The sequence below is a fragment of the Gymnodraco acuticeps genome, unplaced genomic scaffold (genome assembly GCF_902827175.1).
Source record: "Gymnodraco acuticeps unplaced genomic scaffold, fGymAcu1.1, whole genome shotgun sequence".
Lineage (NCBI taxonomy): Eukaryota > Metazoa > Chordata > Actinopteri > Perciformes > Bathydraconidae > Gymnodraco > Gymnodraco acuticeps.
Window position 1 is genome coordinate 244,230 of NW_022991201.1, and position 22,741 is coordinate 266,970.

The 22,741-nt window shown below is 38.8% G+C and overlaps 2 protein-coding genes across 9 annotated transcripts in view; one reads left to right on the forward strand and one right to left on the reverse strand.

The window, feature by feature from the left end:
• Positions 1-4,093: 4,093 nt before the first annotated feature.
• On the forward strand, positions 4,094-18,871 carry cplx2l (complexin 2, like). Its single transcript, XM_034238568.1, has 4 exons — positions 4,094-4,328; positions 5,716-5,800; positions 15,356-15,534; positions 17,186-18,871. Exons 2-4 carry the CDS (start codon positions 5,770-5,772, stop codon positions 17,375-17,377), a joined length of 402 nt encoding a protein of 133 aa, XP_034094459.1. The 5' UTR covers positions 4,094-4,328; positions 5,716-5,769; the 3' UTR covers positions 17,378-18,871.
• Positions 18,872-19,668: 797 nt separating this feature from the next.
• tmod1 (tropomodulin 1) overlaps positions 19,669-22,741 on the reverse strand; it is a 32,792-nt gene continuing 29,719 nt past the window's right edge. For all 8 annotated transcript variants that reach the window (XM_034238567.1, XM_034238566.1, XM_034238565.1 and 5 more), the window contains one exon: positions 19,669-22,508. In XM_034238567.1, coding sequence (XP_034094458.1) covers positions 22,450-22,508 — 59 coding nt within the window. In that variant the 3' untranslated portion in view covers positions 19,669-22,449. The remainder of the gene's footprint in view (positions 22,509-22,741) is intronic.

Sequence of the window (22,741 nt, forward strand, 5' to 3'; positions counted from 1 at the left end):
GGGCAGCATAGATTGTGTTAGAGTTTTACTCGCTACAGGGTGTACTCTGAGGGGTTTTGACTCTGCAGACTGACATGGGCCCTTTAACATAGGTAAGTTAAATTAAGGTACAATTAAATTGGACAGAGCAATTACAACAGAAAATGTGTTCTCATGAAATGTTCTAAAGTTCAACTTTAAATGACATAGTATTTTATTGTAATCGATACACATATTTTTATTCTGACTCTATTCAAAGGCTTCAAAGTAACTAATGTCATCCCAAAACTTTTTGTAAAGGATGTTTTTGGCTGCCACTGCAAACATGGTTCATGCTTTCTGTGGGTCTATTTGTGTTCCTCAGACAATCCAAAGCTTCAAAGTGAATGTGTCCCTGTGGCATTTAGCTGACATTCTGCTGCCTTGCATATTATATCACAATGTATGAGATTTGATCCTACCACATGTCTTAATAGACGGTACTCCATGAACCAGAGGTGGTATAGGGGCCATGAGCCAGCTCTTTGTCAGCTAAACTGTCCTTTATGCTGAGGGGTGACTGCTACATGGGAAACTGTACAATTCAAGCTCATGCATGAAACACACATTTCAGGCTTTCTAATCCTCTGTTTGTGGGAAAATAAGATAGAAAAATATGGTTTTAGCTGACAGATGTAACAAACCAGCAAGTAGGTGTTATGTAATGCGCCTTAAGGCAGGTAACCAAAAATGAGAACACTTAAAACGATTTTTAAAAGGCTATTGACTGAGGATATTCTGATGCACACAACAAAATTGCTGCCTTTTTGCTACATCCTGCCTTGAGAAATGGCACAGCAGCACTAAGTTGCTGTCCTGAGAACTAATCCACCATACATTTGACTGCAGTGGTGCCAAGAGGCGATGTTCAGCATCCAAGCTGTGCTGTATTTAAATATCAGCTCCTCTTTGTCTCGGGGCATGCAGCTTCAGCAGATCAGATGCAGGTTGAGTATCTCCACAATAGGCATAAGCACATAGGGCAAACTGAGTACAGAGTGTGGACTGGTACATAGAGAGGTGCCAGATTGTCTTCTGGGCCCAGCTAGGCCGCCCTTGAGCAAGACAACAGACGTTGGGCGCTTTATATATAGTAGCTGCCTTCTGCTCCAAGGATTGGTTGATTCAGAGTTTACATTTAACTTTCTGAATACTAAATAAAATGTTTATCTATAGTAAGTGTCTGAGTTTCATCCGTGCCACAGCATCAGTGTATTCAGAGCAGTCACTGTGTGTTTATTTCAGTACCCCAGACATAGATTGGCAACTTCTTTTCGTTGGGCACATTTTTATAGTGACTCATTACCTGGACACAATTAAGGAAAGCACAACCATTTGAACTCCTGTTGTGAGACTATTCGAACAAGATTAATACTCATAATGTTAAACAAAGAGACAGAGCCGTACAGGGTGTAAGATTACTAACAGGTTACCCACTGTTTGAATATTGTTCTATAAAAATGCAAAGTGTCAACAGAAGCCAAAAGTGAACAACAGCCTATTTAAATATTATTATTTTAATATATTATTGTATCTAATATAAAAAAACATGTATCTGCTACTTGATACTATAACAGACAGTTTAAGAAACACCGTGTTTGAATTTAAAATCATTAGCATGGTTTTTTTACCAAATTGACTTGCGCACGCCTCTTTGAGAAAGTCTGAAGAAATGTGTGAAAAAACCCAGAGGACAACAGAGGAGACTATCTCTATCGTTATATTCAGCCTTGAAACTTAAATGTGTGGTGGATATGGGTCAAGAGCATAAGTGGCCAACTTCTAACCATAAAAACCAAAAGGCTATAAATTATAGGCACATCAAAACAACAACACTACAATATAGTGATTGAGGACAAAAACAGTAGTGTGTGTGTGTTCATGTCTTTGCATTTGTGTGTCTGTTTGTGTGCACGACGATTGTGTGTATGGGCGCACACTCTGCCTAGGATATAAACAAGGTGATGGATGCTGGTGCCAGAGTGTGTTGAGTGGACACAGCCTCCTGTGTCTTGATTAATTGATGGGAAATCTAGCAGTTGAAGCTCCCCTCAGTCTTCTCTGTGCACCATGTGTGGAGCATAACTAAAAAAAGCAAGGACTTAAGAAGCACTTTCAGTCGACTCTCAGGTACAAGGTCAGGGGAAAGTAATACATAGCCCGTGGTTCCTTTTATTTGTCTTGGCGTGGAACTGGCAATTGCATTACGACATTATCAAAGTCTTTTTCAATCATTCAACAAAATATCTTTCGCTTTAAAGCTGAAAGGTGTAAGATATGGCCAGAATTCTATATTAAAACATTGAAAACATAAACATTACCAACATAGACGTGAAGGGGTCAAATGTGTTGACGTATATTTGTGATGCAATGATATCAACTGAAATGAGCATTGAATCTAATGAATACAATACACGGTAAAAAGAATACATTCGAACAACTATAATATTAAATATACGTACAAAAACATACTAAGGTAGGTCATTTTAGATTACATTTAGATTGTATAAAGCTAGCAGAGGGGTAATGATGCTCCCTATTTATTTTGAGCGTGTGGCTCGGTATTACACTTTGCACCTTTAAAGGAGACAAATAATGCTAATTTTCAGTTTTCTGTACATTAGCATTCCTACTTGAACTTTAACATGCTTTGATGTTAAAAAAAAACACGTTCTTTTTCTGATACTGTACCTCTGAATACACCTGAATTCACCCTGATCCTGAAAGGCTGCGCTGTCTCTTCAAGCCGAAAAGCCGGTTTATTCTATGTCACAAAACCAATTACAAAAGTAGGACTCATCTCAACTCTACAAAGCTTGAATATGAGACTTGAGCTGAGTGAACATTTTCAACCAACCCAAAATGCATTACGGCTCTTTAGACTGTCAAATGGCTGTGGGCTAGGCGGTTTAAAAAATGAACAGTTGGATGAAAACTAAATGATGGCGAGTGACATTAAGGCACAGTGAAGGGGAAAAGCAAAGGACATATAAAATGTACTGTTGAAAACGAATGTAAAGCTGCCATATTTAATATATTTTTAAATTGCTGTAAAATAATACTGGACAATAATTAGTGAGTGAAAGAAGTAACGTTGATTTACATTTTGATGAACATTTAAATTCAACCATATAGCTAGACACTGTCATGTGATGAAGAGAAAAGATTGTGTGAACCGTCTGCTAGTAATGGCATTCATAAATTACTGAACACTTAATCATTAATTTAGTAGACAGTATGCAGTAGGCCTACAGGTTGAGTATGTTAGTATGTGATTTCAGACACTGCTTTGATCTTACATTCTGCAACTGTTTTGGTTTAGTCTTGTCGCTCTCATTAACCTTGTTTCCATGTGCAGGCAGATCAGCTAACAGCTTTAATAAACCGCCTCTACGCTACATGATCAGGACCAAACCTAACAAGCATTTAGCAGCCAAAGAACCAGATATTTCCCTCAGGACTAGGTGGAGACCAAAGACGGAGCTAAAAGGGGAGTTTTGGGGGGTCTGTCCAGTGCGCAGAAGCACAACTTAAGTTAATGTTATGTGTCTTTCTGTCTTTTGAATGGAGAATGCGCTAACATTTGCTACCATTTTAAATAAGCTGCCTTAAACATTGGTGACATCTAGTCTAAAAAGTTATATTTTTCTGAATAGTGTTAATTTGTATTATAAGTGTTAGTTTAATGTTGATGGTAGGGTTTGCAATTGTGTTTTTAATTTATTAAGTGCCTTTTAGTGATATGTTTGTTCTCTGTGCAACACTATTTCTTTACTCTAATCGTTTTTTCCTTTTGTGAGACAATAAAAGCAACCCTAAAGGCATTGGATGATTGAACCGAAAACTAATGAATAAAGAACTGTGAGACTAAAAAGATAAATTGTATGAAAAGGCTGATATGATGTTTACCTCTATAATGATTAAAAACATTTGCATGAGTTAAATAAAACCTTCAAAGTACTTTTAAATGTTATATTTTGAGTGTATATTGTGGAGAATAAAATGGAAGCTTCTCTTGGGTGATATTACATTGATGTGCTCCCTCCCTCCCCCTCTCTCCCTCTGCATGCTCTCATCTCGTCCTGCAGGAATAGACTCTTCCTCCACCGCTGCAGCCTCACTCTGACACAACCGGCATGTCTGCAAACTGAGAGCCGCACAGGAAGACACACAGAGGCACAATCCCCTCTTTAAGACGCACAACTTGTGTTTTCCTTCTCCCAGCTGAAGCACAAAAAGACGGGTGGTAATAACACTGCGAAGAGGCTTTTTTTTGGAGGGATCAAGACTTCGAGGAGGATCAAAACAAGGTAAATGAAACCTTAAGGGGTATTTGCGTGTGTGGCTTTCACTGTACGGGACTGGATGGTGATGGGGCTCGTACGCAGGGGTAAAATATGCTGATACACTTCCACACTGTACATGCATCGTGGTGTGTGTATCCAAGCCTGTGTGGTGCAGTTATTTACCAGGGAGTACATCATGTACGGTAGGCTACTGTTAATTGTGCCGAAATGCTGCAAAGCACCAGTATCTGTGAGTGAATACTGTAAGGGGTTCACGTGAGGGGAAAATGATGCCGCTGCAGATGATGGAGAGGAACCAGGAAATGGTTCAATGACGCTCAGCTGCTGCAGATTCGACTTTGGGGCGAGCGATAATGTCACCAGGACGAAACTGCGATATAATAATGAGTGCAGCAAGTTTTCAGGAGGACGTGTTTTTTCTGCTAGTCCGCTGTGCCGCAATGGCAAAGCGACGCTGTAAAATGCAGTGCGGTTGTCATGTCGTAAAAAAGATGGTAGAAAAAAATCATCATCATAAAGTACAATAAGGTCGGTTCAAAGTCAGTCTTGAACTCCGCAACTCCCGAAGAATATTATAATGATTACAAATAGTTGTTTCTTTATTACCAAAAAGCACTATCATTAGATCACAGTTAAGTGCCTTAGACGTCCCAGCAGCAGTGTTATAGAACAAATGATACGTTAGGTTTTTACAAAATGAATACTAATTATCTTTAAATCCCAAGAAAACAATTAATACAATGTCATTGTTATAGTCATAATATGGTGAATAAAATGTCATAATGCTCTTCATAAACTTAGAAAGCGTGAGCTCATGTCGGAAATGACTTTGTCTTTAAAAAAAAGTAATGTTCTTCTCTGTCATGGAATGCCCTTGCAGAGATGCTCTCCAAGGCCCATACAGCATGCCCCCACTAGCTCATCTTTGACCTCTGTCTCAGCTTTTTATTATTTTGGGAGATATATCTAGGAGGATACACGACAGGCAACGTCAGCAAAAATCCGCAAAAGATGTAGTGTTTGTTGTAAATCAAGGGCGCAGGTGCCTCTACAAAACTCAGTGTTGTACTGGAGGGTAAACCATCTTAACCCAGTTAAGTCTCACTCTTTTGTTCCTTAGACTTGGTCACATTTTGTGGCTCTAAAGGTGTACATTCATGAGTTTAAGTAATAAAATGTGTGTGAAAATCTTGTGATTATTATTAAAGTAGTAAAGCGTCCTTTGCTAAACAGAAATCTGCGTCTGGAGGTCGTTTCTTGTCCGCATCGAGCCTCTTCAGCGTCATCCTCCCCCATCCCATCAAACACTTGTATAAAAACCCCTGGAGTGAAACTGCATGTCCTAACAGTGGCATTCATGCGATCTTGTGTATTCTCTCCCCGGCTGCAGGTCTGTCCCCGATAACCTGACCACTGAAGGAAGAGAACACAGAACTGCTTCATCATGAATTTTGTAATGAAAGCTGCGATGGGAGGTGAGTAGTCTGCCGGGCTAGAGGTTGATTTAACACCACTGCAGTGTAACATATTTAAAGGGTTGTTCAGCAGCGATGGCAGCAGGACTGTATAGTGGCCCAGTAGTTATGGGGGATATTGGGCTGAGATAATCCGTCCTGCACCAAACTCCTGACTTCAAACATCAGCGACGCATTCCACCTCTCCCCCTCTCTCACTCTCTCACTCTCTCACTCTCTCACTCTCTCACTCTCTCCTTCTCTCTGCATCAATCTTTGAAAACCTCTTAGGGCAGGGCATGACTTCCTGTTGGTCAAGTAATGCTTCAATGAATATTATAGAAACCTGTTCATGGTTTGTTGCTTGCTTTTCTGCTTATTTTTAAGTGTCTTTGACCAATTATTCCCTAAAAAGCGTGTTTAAGTATCTGTCGTAAGGTTTGGACTGCTGCATTAGAAATCGGACAGCAGCAGCAAAATATATCCACATATGCAGCACTAATAGTGTACCTGAAAAGTGTTCAACATGTCACCTTCTCAGGACGTCAGCAGCAGCCTTATTTTTAGCCTGATCTTCATGCATTTTTGAGTATCCTCAGTGGAATGTGTTAAGGAAATTTTAAGCCCTGTAAAGGCTTAATTATCGACGCCTTGTAATGTTTTAATGACATGAACCCCCACCCCAAAGAAAATTACAGCTATCACAGTCTATGCTTTCTAGCCAACTGTTGGCGTCTTTAACAGCTAGAGAAATAGAGAAGGGCTATTTTGCCAAGAACTATGATGAACATTTTTTTTTAATAAGACTTTTGTCCTTTTAAGCCTTCAGGTATTATCCTTTAGGATATTATCTTAGCTATTATTTGCCCCCTAATTAGTCCTCATTATGGCCCTGCAATTGATCCCCCTTGTCAGCTATAGCTTCACAGGAAAAGGCATGAAAGTGGCACCAGTAGTTTTAATGCTGCAGGTCATTCATGCAGGTTGCTGAGCTGTTGTTGTCCCGCTCACAGAGGTGTTGGGCGGGTACAGTTGAGGTGTGGAGTTGCAGCCCCTGCTCCTCATTGGGATGCAGAGGACGCCGCCACTGCCTCGCTCTGCATAGCTGCTGTGCCTCGTGTCTGCGCTAGGAATTCTTAAACCAACTGCATTGCATTGGATAGTGATTTATATTCCACAGAGGTCAAGCTGCACTCCCCCAGCAGACTTTGGAAATCTATTTGACAGTGTGGACTGTGTTTGCGTCCGTACCCTGCCTGTGCTGCAGAGGTGTTTCATAGACATTGTATGGGACGTGTGTGTACTGCATCTCCAGGCGAAATGAATTATAGACGCTGCAAAGGCCTACTTTAGGATATGGATTTGTGTGTGTGAGAGAAGGAGAAGAAAGTGAGAAAGGGTGCAAGAAAGATACAATCTGAGAGTGGGTGTGTGTGTCTAATAATCAATATGTATGCCTATTACGGTGATTATTCTTCTACCGGTGCAAGCTGTCTTTGGTTCTGGTCCTCGTTTACTGACGGGGACACAGTGACCTCTTTCCACTCATATGTCTGCGAAATAGCTGACAGTGCACTGGACCATTGAAGCTCCCTGAAGGGGAACAAAATCAGATAATGAAAAGAACCAATTAGCCAGCTAATCAATCTGATAGTCGTTGCCTGTCAGTCAATACATCAATATGAGCAATAAAATGGATGATTCTGAATTGGGACATTTATTACTTCTGAAATTGGACTGATTTTAATTTCCCTCATGTCTTGTCAGGCTTTACTGTCATCTTTTAAACAAAGACAACAATAAAGATTAATATGGCTTCTCATCAGTAGACTTTTCCTCCGGCACCACACTGAGGTTGACAATTTCCACGTAAAACATCAACAACTTTTTCAATCGATTTCTGTCAAATTGTATCCACACATGCATGTCCCCCGTAAGGATGAATTATAATAACCCCTAGCATTTTATGTAGCACTGTAATCAAGGCAATTGCAATCATTTGCATGTTAACACCCCAAATTAGGATAGCACAATAAACATTTTACCCACTTAAGATTAGCGTGTTAGGTTTATCATTGCATGTTAGCATACTGGCTATAGGATCAGATCTCATAGTTTGTTGTTACCTCGCTCTTTTCCATCCTGTCATTGTTTTTTGCTCCTGATTTCTACACCGTCACTGAGTGTTTTGCTGAGTGTGTTCGATGACGGGTGTTTGGATAAGTCTCCATGACAGTGAGGATGCTGCCAGTGCATTAGCTAATTCTCCAAGGCTTATTTGGTTACAGATACTTGGAAGAAAACAGAGCGATGTTTGACTGCAATGATTCAGCAGGACTGAATCAACGCAGGATTTTAGAGCCGTATATCTGCAGAATTGAGATATTTGTTCTTCCTTACTGCGGTAGCCATGTTAGCTCATAATACTTCTGCATTGTCTCTTGCCGGTGTATGGGACCAGGTACTGCAGCAATAACAAAAGAGTAAAGTCTCTTACAGGTCGTTAAACAGCTTAAGTAGAATGTAAAACTGGTACAAATTAGATAGCTCTATTTGTTCTTTAGTTTAGATTACCAAGCTGCCTCTCGAACCACCTCCCCCCAATTTTATCACTGTCATTTATTTGAAATAATGGTGTGACCTGCTATCTCATTTATTAATTTCACTTTCTTAACAGAAAAAACAGTTAAGACTGTGTTAACAACATACCTTATTTTAGGCATCCAACCAAAACATTGACTTGCTAAAATGCTAACTCATTTCTGGGTGTTAAGACTCTAAATAACTAAATATGACCTTACTGTATAAACCTATATGAAATTACAATATTATACACATTTTGCTCTCTATATTACATAGATAAGTCGCCACTGACGCCCATTGTCTCTTAAAAATACTTCTCCTTTTCAGCCTATAGCTTAAATGGTTACAGTGGCTTACTTGTGCATTGACTGCTTATGCTCCTAAGAGCTTTAGTGCTTTAGTGCTGACTCCTAAAAGCTGAAGATATTTTTGACAGAATAAGGTGCTGTTAGGTGAGGTAGACCTTAGTCCTGAGGTGTTGAGCTCGATCAAACCCTGAAAGCTTCAGGCAGCAGTCAAACCAGCAGATTTCAGCAAAAACTCAGCACTACACAGCCAATAAGGTTTAATTACAAAATCGAGAACATTTTGCTTTTGTTTTATGTCTCATCTAAAAATGTACAGTGCCAAATGTTCTTTTAAACATAAATACTCTTTTAACATGATTAGCAGATTAGTTTAAAGGTCCCATGTCATGCTTTTCCGGTTATTATCCGTCCCCTTGTGTGTTATGAAGGTTTTTATGCATGTAAACGGTCTGCAAAGTCACAAACCCTCAAAGTACACCCTGTAGCGAGTAAAACTCCAACACAGAAAAGACCTGTCTATGCTGCCCCAGAACGCCTCGTTGGAGTTTCTCTTTTTCCATTGTTTTCTTCCTGGTCATAGTGACGTAACGATACCCAGGTCCAAATGGACCAATCCGTGGAGCTCCTCACACACATACACACACTCACTCAGCCTTATCTTTTATCAGCCGCGGCTTCGTGGATCTCCACTCACAGTTCGCCACACACTCACATGTGTGTGTTCAGGTTGAGTTCCGCTGTGTCTCGCTGTCTCGCAGACCCCACGCAGAAACCAGGAAACAACACCAGTAATCCAGCTCACACTGTCCGTTCCTCGAGCCTCAAAGGGCGGAGCAGCGAGCCCCGCAACGTCCCGCCAACACGGCACCCAGACCCCACGCAGCATTCTCATCTGTTTGTCATTACTGGTGTCATTTTCTGGTTGCTGACAAACGCCATTGTAACACATAAACACACATCAGAGCACAGTGGGCTCATAGGGGGGGGGAGGGCAGGAGCTCCAACAAGGTGTGTAGGACAGAGAGTGAATACACATACTATACAGAGATGCTGTATGAGAATACCAATGTGAGTTTGGAACCCTTTAAGCAGTTCATACTTATGTAGCACTGTGTTGAAATATGCTTTGGATGAATTTGCAGCACTATTGCATGTATGGTGCAATATAGTTCAAAGGAACTAGAATTTGAATTTGGCAATTACCAATGTCCTTCAGTTTTTTAAAATAATGCATAAAGGATGTGATGGTAAAAAGCTTGTACTTGCTGCAACTTGCAGAAAAAACAACTGAACTACTGTATAGTAAACCACACCACGCTCAATGTTTTGCATTATTTTTCAACAATTGCCTACCATTGATTACATACACAATTAGAAACTAAAAGCCCCCATGTTTTTCTTTTCCATTTTTCAACTGGTTTATTAATTATTTCATAGTAACCTAGCGTGTCAGGAAGTACATTAATTCCCACTTAATTATAACATTTGTAGTTGTTAAGTGTGAGAAAGCTGTGCGATTTGAGGCAACATTGAAACGAAAGACACCTTGAGATGTTCTCCTCTCACCTCCAAAGTACAGATAATCAAATTTGGCAGCACTCTAACATAATTGGCTGAAAGAAGCAGATCTCACAGACCCACTCCCCGTCTCCTTCTTGTGCGTTACTCAAGCAAATCAAATTCAGGTCATCAAATTGACCTTGAGCTCCTCCTACAGTAAAACATTTGCGTGTGTCTAAGCATGTGTGTCTGTCTGACAGCATGTCCAGATCCTATAAATAATGCATTCAACCATCCAAGTCACGCATAGAGACACAGAGAGAGAGGAAGGCTGTTTTTATTGGAAGCATGCCAGTTTATATGACCTTTTGATATAAAAGAAAAGTATTTTACACATATATAAATGTGTTGCTCCTGCTCTTAAAGCAACCAAATGTGTTTCATTCCTTGGTATTTGCCAAACACATTGCAATTAATCCTTTTAAAGGAGGAAACTAAAGTAAAACAGGGATGCAACATCAGCCCCATTCTGTTCATCATCTTGATTAAAGGCGTAAATCCATATTATTAACTAGGACCCACCTCCTGCTATTGGTGTACTGAACATGTGGCAGGCTGTTTTAGTCTCAACAGATTCAAATCCAACACCATGGTTTCCCCCCACTTAAAATGGAGCTATTGTATGAAGATGATAATGCTATGTCCACTCACAACAAGAACTGAACTTTTAAATATTTATGAACTCCCAATGCAAATTTAAGCTGTCTGACTTTGTCCCCCTTCCACATATATTCTGCTATTTGATGGTGTGTTGAGACAACAATGTCTGCTCAGGAGGCCAACCCTACATCTTTACATTCACCCGCTTTCTCACCACACTGGATTTACAGAAGGGATTTACCTTGAGAACCTGAAGTGAAGAAAAAAATATAAGTACTATTTATCTGATGCTGTCAAAGGTTCAAGCACTGGGGGAGCTAAGGTTAGTCTTCTTTCCTCTTCCCTGGAGACTTTGGATTTAACAAAGATTTAGTGAAGAACTTTCTGAAGGAAAGGATTAGCGAGATGAGAATTTTCATCCAAGCATTGAAACAATGTCCAAGTATCGAGAAAAAAATCATTGGATAGCTTTGACTCGGCTGGGAAAGTTGGAAGGAGATTGTTGCTGCAGTAAAGTATCTTGAAAAGTAGAATTTGGTTTCAGGACAAATCACCTTAACTCAGGGGTCAACTGATCGTAATTTAGAAAAGGCTTGTGTATTTGACCAACATTATTATGTTACATTAATGCGTAACAGCCAGTGGTGCACACCTGCCGGAGATCTCCTAAACAGTCCAATTGTATACAAATGATATACTTTTGATTGGTAGGGTGGAGTATTCTCCGATCTGACTCACCTAATACAATGTGGAGGCTAAAGTCCAACTAGTCAGCTTTTCATTACAGGCTTTTAGTAGCTTCTATATGAAGTGATTCCCATTACTACTATAACCATAGAGTATGCAGGGATAGAGTGTAAAGACACTTTATTCAAAAACATAGCTCCACACAGCTTATGCGATGCCTCAGAGCTTAAAGGAATTATTTCCGGTTTGAAAGGACATTGCTGTATCTCTAAAATGGCTCACAAAGCGTGAGCAGGGATCATAGCTCAATATAACTCAGGGCTTTGTCTCTCAGGATCTGCCTTTTTTTTTCTTCCTACATTTGAATAAAGACGATCTGAATGTGCTAATAAGATTTTGTGAAACCAGCCCAATTTGTTTTGGTTTGGCAATGTGCAGTTAGAAGAGGTTCTGGAGGGCTTTTTTCTGGGCATTGCATGGGATGGGAATCTTTTGAAATCGAGACTTAGCTGGGTGTGAGTCATTGCTCCACTTACAGGATTCAATAGCGCTGTTTACAAGGAGTGTAATGAAGATATTCAGGTACCCAGATCATAAACTGATCCTGAATCCTGTTTGCTGCGTCTCAGATAAGCTCTTACGCTGGAGCCAATCTTTGAATTTCTGAGCTATATATTCTGACATCACTAAGGATATTAATGCATGTAAACATGAATTTTAATTTGAAACTCCATTGTTTTGCTGACTAAATCACAAATCAAAGAAAAAGCGGTACTCAGCTGCAAACTCTTAATTGGTTCAATTTGAACCCTGTCAGATTATTTGCTTGTGCTGACAAAATAAACTTGGATGCCAGCTGTTTCCTAGCAACACAATAAGGATAAAACAGACTCTCTATACACTATGTGTACGGAAAATGGTGATTAAAGTTCAGAGTCACACTTTAACTGAGGTATGAGGCACTATCTCAAAGATTATTTGCATTTTAAATTGTATCATTAATGCACACCAGATATTTCACATGCATAATGTGTATCCACATTTACTTATACTGTACATGGACACGCACACATTCAAACACACATGAGAAGTAATTGCTCAGCCACACAACAACTCATGCGTGAGAGCCTAAAATGGAACTAAGCAATTATTTATACCCACATATAGGGACACTCGCTGTATACACTCTTTAGGTCCATTCATCCTTCTAGTCCCCACTGTCTTCCTCTCTCACGCACACACACACTTAAAGATATAAATGTATCATGGTCAGGCAGATATTGCTATGTCAGCTTATCTGTACTGTTTATCAAATGTGGCTACAGCAATTACCTCAGTTTGCTTTGGATTTCTTTCTGTGAATGTCTGTCTCATCTATGTCTTTCACTTGAATCCAAGTGGCTCATTAATGTGACTGAATTACAGTTTGATTTATTCCTTTTATTCAGTTTACATCTTTGATGTTGATGTTGTACAACTCCTAAAACTCACGCTTATTTGTAGTGTGGTGTAAGCAGCAATGATTGCTTTTTTTGACATGCAAATCATCTTTTCATATATATTTTACAGTGAAATACTGTAAACCAACAACAAGAACTGGAAAAGAATACAACAAACATAAAGAAAAAGAAGATTAAACTTAGCTGATGTGGTGCATTTGAAGTCTCTGTTGGTGGCCATTTTATTTTCCTTTTCCACCATTTCGCAAACACACTACCCCAATTGGCTGTGTAATACAAACAAGTACACATGTTAAAATGTAAGTGTCTAAAGGTTGTGACCACCTACAATTAAAACGTACCCAGGTCATATGGTAAAAGATCACATCCTACGTTAGTGTTCATATGAAATTGTGCATGTTATATTAAAGTCAATCTGAAATGTCTTCTTCCTATTTTTGCATTCAACTAATAATACAGTTAGTTCTCTTTCTATACAGACTTAGAAAGCCAATTAAATCTCATTTAACCTTATTTGCATTAATGTAGCAGACATGTAAAACCCTAATGTGATTTCCAGAAGGTCAGCAGAGAAAATGCAAGTTAATGTTTACTAGTTGGATCTACGTTACGGCAACATTAATAGTTGGTCAAGTTGCCAATATACTATTTCAGAGGAGGGACGCAAGGAGATAACGTTATTAAGAGAACGCCCATGGTGTCCATCATGATTCAGTATACCGGTAAGCCTCAGAGTTCAGTGCCCTTCATGTGTGTACAGTTAATTTAGATTTAACCAATGTGATCTGCAAACAGATGTTTGTAGGAAAACATTCTATGGTAATAAAATGCCCACTTTGCTCATTATTAGTATAGTTTCCTTTTTTGATTTGAAAGATGTCTCATACAGTTCTGCATAACCACCACAGTATAAAATAATATATATAAAAAAGAGATCCTAGAAATGGGTCCTAGAAATAATTGCTCCAACTTTTTTTTTTAGTGTTTATAGCCTGCAGTTTTCCTGGTGTTTTCATTTCTTTTTCTACCATTTCCTTTTATCCTTCATTGCACTTATCCCTCCCCACTTTATCCTCTTCTGTCTTTTATCTCTAAGCATTTGCTGCAGTTTGTTTTCGTTATGCTGAGGAGTAAAAAATGTGAATGACACCGGGGGCAGCTGCAGACAGAAGGAGTACTCTGTCTTTCTTTCTAGGTTGCTTGCGTTCTCTCCTCAGATGCCCCTAGTCTGCCTCTCAACCTTTCCCCTCCTCATCCTCCTGACTTTCCCTTTCATTTTACTTCCTTTATCACACGTTTCCTTCCTTCCCTCACTCCATTTATTCAGCTGTCACACTCTCTCCCTCTCTCTCCCCGGTCCCACAGAAACGGCGGGGTAATCCCTCTAACTGGAACCGCTCAGCTAATAGGACTCAATAGTTTCTGACAGATTCTCTCCCTCTCCTCATGCTCTCTCTGTTTTTCCTAAATATGCTTTTTTTGTCGCAAAATTCAGCCCTATACTCACTATCTCTCCAGTCCTTATTTGTTCTGCTCCTCTCACCACCCCCCCGCCTCTTCTTTGCTACTCATCTGCTCCTGTATTTGCCCAAATCCCTAAGACCTTTGGCTTTTCTCCTCATCTTTTTCTTTTCTGTTGATGCTCGGTGACAGCTTATTCTTGTTCGCAAAGCTCAGCATTTTCCTGCATTTGTATCACAAGGCGTTATTTCATGGGATGTACGACTTCTACAGGGACAGTAAAACGGCTTGCGTAAGACATATTCCAGGCTCGTGCCCTGTTGTGTAATCAGCAAATAGTCCCATTTGTGTTGTTACTCTCTCACATCTCTTGACCTCCAAACCACCAGGGCTATAGATGCCAATGAGGAACTCAAGGTCGTGTCTTTCTATAAATGTGTGGGGGGAGGTTAATAATGAAATAATTAGTTCATATAAAAAGTAACAACAATTGATTTCAATATCATTTTTTCACCCTATGCGTGTTTCTTTAAATAAAGGGATTATTTTTCCATTATAATTATATAAAGAGTATTGTGGAGTGGTCTTTGAGAAAGGATTTAGATGTATGGAAATGAATTGAACAAAAACACATTTTAACTTATTGAAATATAAATGTGAAATGTGATGAGGCTTTAAAAAGCAACAAACACCATGAGATATTGGCACAATATAAGAACAGTTTCAATGCTGTAAATGGCTTAAGCAAAACGTTGTAAATGCATCTCTCTTTCTGTAAGTCCCATAAGTGCCCGCTTATCTTGTGTCCATATTCTCTGCAACGTCTCACAGACTCATTTGATATTTTGACATCTCTGTCCTAGAGGAGCTGCCGTTGTGTCCTATTTATTTCTTTTATTTCTTTCTCTCTCTAACAGGAGGTCCCCCTGATGTGGGCAAAATGCTGGGTGGGGAGGAGAAGGAGGAGGACCCCGACGCAGCCAGCAAGGAGGAGGAGAGACAGGAGGCGCTGAGGCAGCAGGAGGATGAGAGGAAGGGCAAATATGCCAAGATGGAGGCTGAGAGGGAAGGCATGAGGCAAGGCATCAGAGATAAGGTATATTCACGATTACATGGTATCTAAAATCGTAATGTAAAATAAGTTAACATTAAACCAACACAAGGAACGGAGTCAGTCACTGTGTTTTAATCAGGAATGCAGCAACATATTCAAAGAAAGACGTGCTTTTTAACAGAAAGGTCAATGCAAAATTGGAGAGGAAGAAAACTGACAAGCACAAATGACTTTTCTCACATCCATGTAAGAAGTTTTGATAATTTTGGATCACATCCTGTCTTTTCATGTTTAAGTAGCTTCTAAAAGGCTTCTCATCTTGGCTGCATGACAGCCAAACCCTTTTTATAACAGACTTGCATTTGACACGGACTACCATCGGACTATTTCTGTTTGCTTTTATGTAATTTAAAAATAGATCACAGGAGGATCAGGAGGGAGCTGTACACGATAAAGAGAGTAGAAAGCAATACATTTACTCATTATGAGGCGCTATGATTCATAAGAATAAATTATAATTCTTAGACAGAAATGGGTCTGTTTTACAAACTGCTGTCCTGCATTTTTCAATGAAGGGTTCCAGTGAACTGTAATAATAAAATGGTTTCAGGTTTATAATTTATAAATGTTGTAGCCTATATTTTGAAATAGTTTTCTTTCTAAAAAGCAATATCCAGGCAGCCATTGTTAGTATGATGCATACTTAATTGCCTACAGTTGGAGTAAGGTCATACTCAGATAGTGTTGCTGTAAGTTTTCCTCTCCACAACGGTGAGGCTGGGGGTGTGCAGGGATGGCTGCAGTGTTAGCACCACACTGCAGAAGCAGTGTGAACGACAGGCAGTGTGTGGGTGGGGCAGCTCTGAGGGGAATACTGTGAATCATTGGGATAAAAAAGCCTCACTCCTCCCCAGGCTCCTCATCTCCTTCATTCTTCTTAAGTTATCCTGGAGGAGAACAAATAGCGAGGAACAACTCCCATAGTGCTCGTTTCCGAAAGGATTTCTGTCAGCGCTCTCCAGAGCTTTATCCTGCTGTGTAAGATGCTGCGAGAAATGTATAATAGCTGAAGTATACACAATTTCCGACTATATATAGAGCAGCGTATGACACATATAAGTGTCATATGTAAAGCTGTTTCCTGCAGTTGTGGGGGAACTAAATGCCATTAGCAGTTACGGTGTGTTTTGTCCTGATTTTTGATTTATGCCTTTAAAAGAAATACTTCTCAGTGTGAACATTGAAAAGCAGCATGATTCTGACGTGATCTTAAGCTTTGCTGAAGGAGAAACACTTTAAAGAACAAGAGAAAGAAGAAGGGTTAACAGCTGCTAAAAACACGAGAACTTGTAAAAGGCGCCATGGGATTGGGTTAATCTAAATGTCTGATCAAATGGATAAGTAGCAGTTTGTGTGCATTTTGTCACATTCATGTTGGATTGGAGTTACTATAAAAGTTACACTTCATCACCCGAGGTGTTTCACTCCTGGAAGACCTGGTGCCACAAAATTCAGAAGTGCCTGGTTTTTCAAGCAAAACACGCCGCCCAAAGATCATAATTTCTTTTAAATTAAATCCAAATTAAATTGATGTTGTTTTATATTTATGCAGAGTCCTGTATTTATGTTATTTTTCCTGGCCTGCATTTCCTTTACTCTTCCACATATTTCTATTTCTGTGTTTGTACAACAGTATGGCTTGAAAAAGCGCGAGGAGGCCGAGGCCGAGGCAGCAGCTGCTGCAGAGGAGCCTGCAGAGGGCAGCTTGACTCGACCCAAGAAGCTGGTGCCGGCCGGGTGTGGTGACGAGGAGGAAGAGGAGAGTATCATGGACACAGTGATGAAATACCTGCCAGGCCCACTGCAAGACATGCTGAAGAAGTAGGCTAGCTTGCTAGCTTATGCTAACGTTTTTCTAGCTTAATTCAAAGGTTAAACTCACACTGTTGGCTTGAATCAAACATTTTCCCACACAAAGAAAAGATGTGAACATTTCTACGAAAGTCCATAAAATAAAGTTTCATTTCGATGTGGTTTATGGTTTTTGGAGAAGTTTTACGGTGGGGAAATTAATCAGATGTCAACCAACAGTGTGAATATTAGCCTTTAAACAGCCAGGTGAAAGTTAGCTTGAGTCATGTTAGCTATGTTACACTATTTAAGCTAACTTCAAACAGGGGGGCTAAAAAAACACAACGTTAGATGGTTTATTCTTCTAGTTTGAGACATCTAAAATTCCTTTGACTCTACTCTGCAGAGCTCTCGCGCAGCACTGAAAAATAACCTTGTCCACCACGCTGTTCACTCGATTTGTACATAAGTAAATGAATACAATACAAGCCTAATGGTGGGCAAACAATCATAAAATATGATATTAAATTATTATACTAACTGTGTGTCTGTCTCTAGAATAAAAAAAGATGTGATAACTTGATAAGCCATATTTTAAAAAGGAAATGTAAAGACTTATGTTGTGTGCTCCTAAAGCTACTGTTTTGTGTTCGACCATGTCTGAAACTTATGTAAAACTTTTTGCACACAGTGTTACACATTCTATGTCAGACCTGTCTATCTGCCCTACACATAAGTGTAATACCATTCATGTAGTGTAGTGTTTAAAACTGTTTCTATTCCCCTTGTTCAGTGCGTCTCCTTTTTATGTCTTGCATGCCATTTGTCTGGACATGTTTGTTGTGTGAATATGTAAAAACTCACCCTCTCCTTTTATCCTCTTCTTTGTCATGCAAAAAATATTAAGGCAATAACTCCTAAGTTTGAGTGTGTTTTCACTTTCATGTCAATATAATCGTTAACAATATTAGTAATTTAAAAAAAACGATATGTATGCATTCAGGAAATTTCCTTTACAGGTTTGCAGGGTTTCTTTTTTTTTATGTCTCATTGTCTCAATGAAGAATGACAGTGTAGCCATTCATACAATAGCCAAAACCTTAAGCTTTCAGCCATAAACCCAGAACTTATATATATATATATATATATATATATAATACTACTATCAGGATATACTACTAGGGAGAGAATAGTGAATGAATCTGTATAAGTAAGAAGAAATATGTATTCATAATAAGCAGTATAAACTTGAAAGTGGACTGGATTTTGCATCATGTGGAGATTTGCGAGAAAGAGACCCTCCCTCAATACACACAGCAAGTTTGGCTACTATATTATATTACTATGCTATTTAGTTACACAGTAAAAACCAGACGGGAAGTGATGCTTGATTCAGTTTAACTTATTGTTGGGTTGAATGTAAGAACAGGCCGCTGAGTGCGATGTGGAATGCCATTGAGCAATAAAGGATTATCATGTATGTTTCTGCCTGAGATTCAATAAAAACGTAAAACCTTGTTCACAGACATTCAAATGTGGCATCTTCTATTTAAGATTAGACTATTTTTACTTTATTATTCCCAATTAGGGAAAACTTTTTGTCACAGCATTATGTATACAAATAAATCCCAGTATAGTATGTAATTTTAAAAAAGTGCTAGTATAGTATTTCATAAATATTTAAATGAAATATCAAAGAGAGTAAAGGTCCTAGGTATGATGATGATGATGACAATTATTTGATCAAAAGGGTCACAATATAGTATGAAATAAAAAAAGTTATAGAATATTGAGTCTTGGAAAAAGCAACAGTATATGATGTAGTAAAAATGTCATTAAAAAGGCCATGGTATAGTTAATCATAAAAAGAGTAATTCAAAAGGCTATGCATATAGTGTCATAGACATTTATTAAGAACGTCATTATGTCATGAAAGACTCAGAAATGAGTCAAACTTTAAAAAGTCAGAGTATAGTATGTCAGAAAAATACCTTAAATGGTCATAGTATGACACATAAGGTTCCTAGTATAACATGTCATAGAATGACCATTCAAAGTAAAAGTATCAGTCAGAGTCAGAGTACAGTATAACATTATAAATACTGATTGTTCTACACCACTACGTTTGGTAAAAAATGCTCGTAACATTCATACTAAACTATGTTCTAAAAATGTAACACAATAATACATTGTATGGTCTGAAAGAAATATCATAAGAGCTGTAATAGTACCCAGAATCCTCAAATTCAATCACATTTTATTTATATAGCCCAATATCACAAATACCATGAACAAAAATGTCAGTATTTCAATGAAATAGTCACAAGATCTTTCAGTTTTATTTTGGCTGTCAAGCAACAACTTGGTGTATGTTGATACAACTTATTTTCAATGGATCAACATTCAGAATATTTGACCACTGCCTTTGTGCAGTTAACAGAAGTGTAACACTAATGTTTGTCTGAAGAGGGCAGCATAGGGAGAGACGGCAGCCCAACTGAACTGACCTGGTGTATTTATTCCATTTATCCAGTGAGTATCACTGTTGTCAATAGCACAGCACTGCACATGTCCACACAAATGCTTTGGCAGTTCAAGAAAACGAAATATTTTCAAGCTTTATTTATTTATTAAACAACATTCAACCAAAAAATATGAACTATCTAATGTAACACAGAGTCAAGCACTAAAATATCAGAAGACACTGGACTTTTGAAGAGTAGCACAAGTCCACGTCCTCTTTTGCCTTTAGCATTCAGTTGTACCTGTTGGACAAATGTTTACATCTATAATTTCCATTTGTTGAACATCACCCACAGCACTGACAAGAGTAACAAAGCGGTGACATTAAATAACATTAAAAGGGTTATCTGACCCTCAAAAAGGCTGTCAATATCAGGTACAGTTGTTGACATCAAGGAAACTGGATGGTACGGTCAGCTAAGATTTTTCCTTGATTCTGCAACATTAAAGGTCACCTATTATGCAACATCCCCTTTGTCGTGTCTTTTATACGTAAACATGTGTCCCCTCTGTGTAAAGAGATTCTGAAAGTTTCAGGAAAAAAGATTCGCTCACTTTTTGTCCTGATCAATTTATATAAAAACCAGTCTACAAATGAGCTGATCAGATTTAGGCCACTTTGTGATGTCACAATGTTTTGTTGGGTTGTGCAACCATTAACCAATAACACACCAAGGTAAAACCCGCCCACCTTATCACTTGAATCTCCATTGTGTTTTTAAACCAATAATCTAGCAGAGGGGCGTGGCCAGCAGCAGCAGCAGCTCATTAGCATTTAAAGCTACAGACACAGAATCAGCACTTTTGAAACAGGGCTGAAACAGAGGGGATTATGGGATGCTACAATGCATGACCTGTTTGGCATTTCGAGCCAAACACTTCAGAGACATGTTTTGTATATATCTGAGACCTATATTATATTGTTGAAAAATAGTATAATAGGGGACCCATTTTCTTTAAGCCAAAAAATACAGACCTGTTTCACCTTGAGACATTACAATGTAACAGACAGTTTTCCAAGGATTTTTACTGGAGCAAATTTATTTTCAGACAGCAACATATTAGCTCAAGTTCCTGGTTACATAGCAGCTAACACCTCCTTTTTCTCATTATGCTGTTAATGTTTAAAGTGTTGCAAAATACACAGCAGAGTTCATCATTACCAGCATGTGGATGTGTAGTCGGAGTTGGAACCGTAAATCATCATTGTGAACCATTAAAGGATCCATCCAGTATCAAAGTGTTATACCATATTTCAGACGTTAGGTTGTTAGCTCATCACAAAGATAACAAGCATTTTAAGTATTTTTATTTTGAATAACTTTGATGGATTTAGGTAATCTGACAGCTGTGATGACATTAGAGGTTTTCTGTGTTTTTAATCGGCGTCTACTGTCTGTTATTGAAACCTGGATTGAGGCTTTAATATGAAACCTTTAATCAACAGTAAGTCAACATTACCAACCATTTTGTAATAAACTGCATGATTTAGCTCCAGTAAATAAAAATAAAAACACAAACAATCAACAAACTAGACTTGGTAGAAAGTGTAACAGAAGTCCAATCAAATACTCAGTTTGGGTTCTTTTAGATTATCGTATATAATTAACAGTACAGTCAATTCAATAAAACAACACAGTGTTCGTAGGTTGTTGTTTTTTTACAGTGGGTTCATAGAATATCTATTGTCAGTAAATAACTCAGTTTCTAATCCCAGCTGGCAGAATGCTCTGCAGAGATTGCTTGTATATTGCTGGATAATTTAACAATGTAAAGTGTCATTAGAGTTTCATTTACAGAAACCTTTTTAGACAAGACGTTACACTATCCAGCAAAATGTATTTGAATGGCTTCTGACTCTTTCCCAGGTCCGTCACAAATAAATATATTCTCTATATAGCGACAAATCTCACAGTAACCAGGTTTATAAATCTACTGTCCATTACTGAAGGATCTGTATAGCCTCTGAGCACTGAGTCACCAAGACAATGTTAAGGTCTATCAAATTCAAATGGGACATTGGCTTTTGTGAATAATTGGTAGAAAATATCTTGTATGTCGATCTCGAAACAACATCAGACACTTTAGGGAACAACAGTAATGGCAGCACAACTCATTTACAGCATAATAATTCAAATTAATTCAACTCATCAATGGTAACAGCGATTTCAAAAAAAGTCTCCTGTCCCATTTCAATGTGCCCCTGTTCAAAACCAGGCCTCCAGCCCCCTTTTTTAAGGATCTAGACACTTAAAGGGATATTAAAGGATTCATGAGTTTATCCAAACAGCTACAGCAAATGTCCACGCCTGTAACAAATCAAACATCAGAGTGCAAAAATAGGCACAGAATTTCACCTTTTGCATGCCCTGAAAGCTTTGAGTGACACTGCTGATTAATCCCATAATATCCTTTAATATCTACCAAAACATTTCTGGAAAAAAGAGTTCAGAGACAACATGGTGACGTGATGGTTGTTGTTTTCTGCCACCGGAGGGTGTCAGGCCGGAGAGGGTTACAGGAAGGTGTTTAGAGGATGGTCCGGGTCGAAGGGGAACGGAGGGTTGATGGGCGCCCTGGTTTCTATATATTTGTCCGACACTTGGGGAAAATGGGACCTCCCTCAAGCCTTCTCTTTCTTACTGTAAATAGAGAAGATTAGATAAAACAGAAGAATGACAGAAGAAGAAAAACAGAGGTGAAAGGATGAGAGGGAAGAAGAGAGGGAGGTAAATAGGGACAAAGAAAACCATTAGAAAAACAGACGCAGGACTGTGATTCATCAGCATACGCATCGTAGACAGCAGAGCAAAGTTGGCCCTTTTGGTGCTTTACATGAGTAAGCAAAGAGAGGCAACAGAAAGAAGCTATCAGA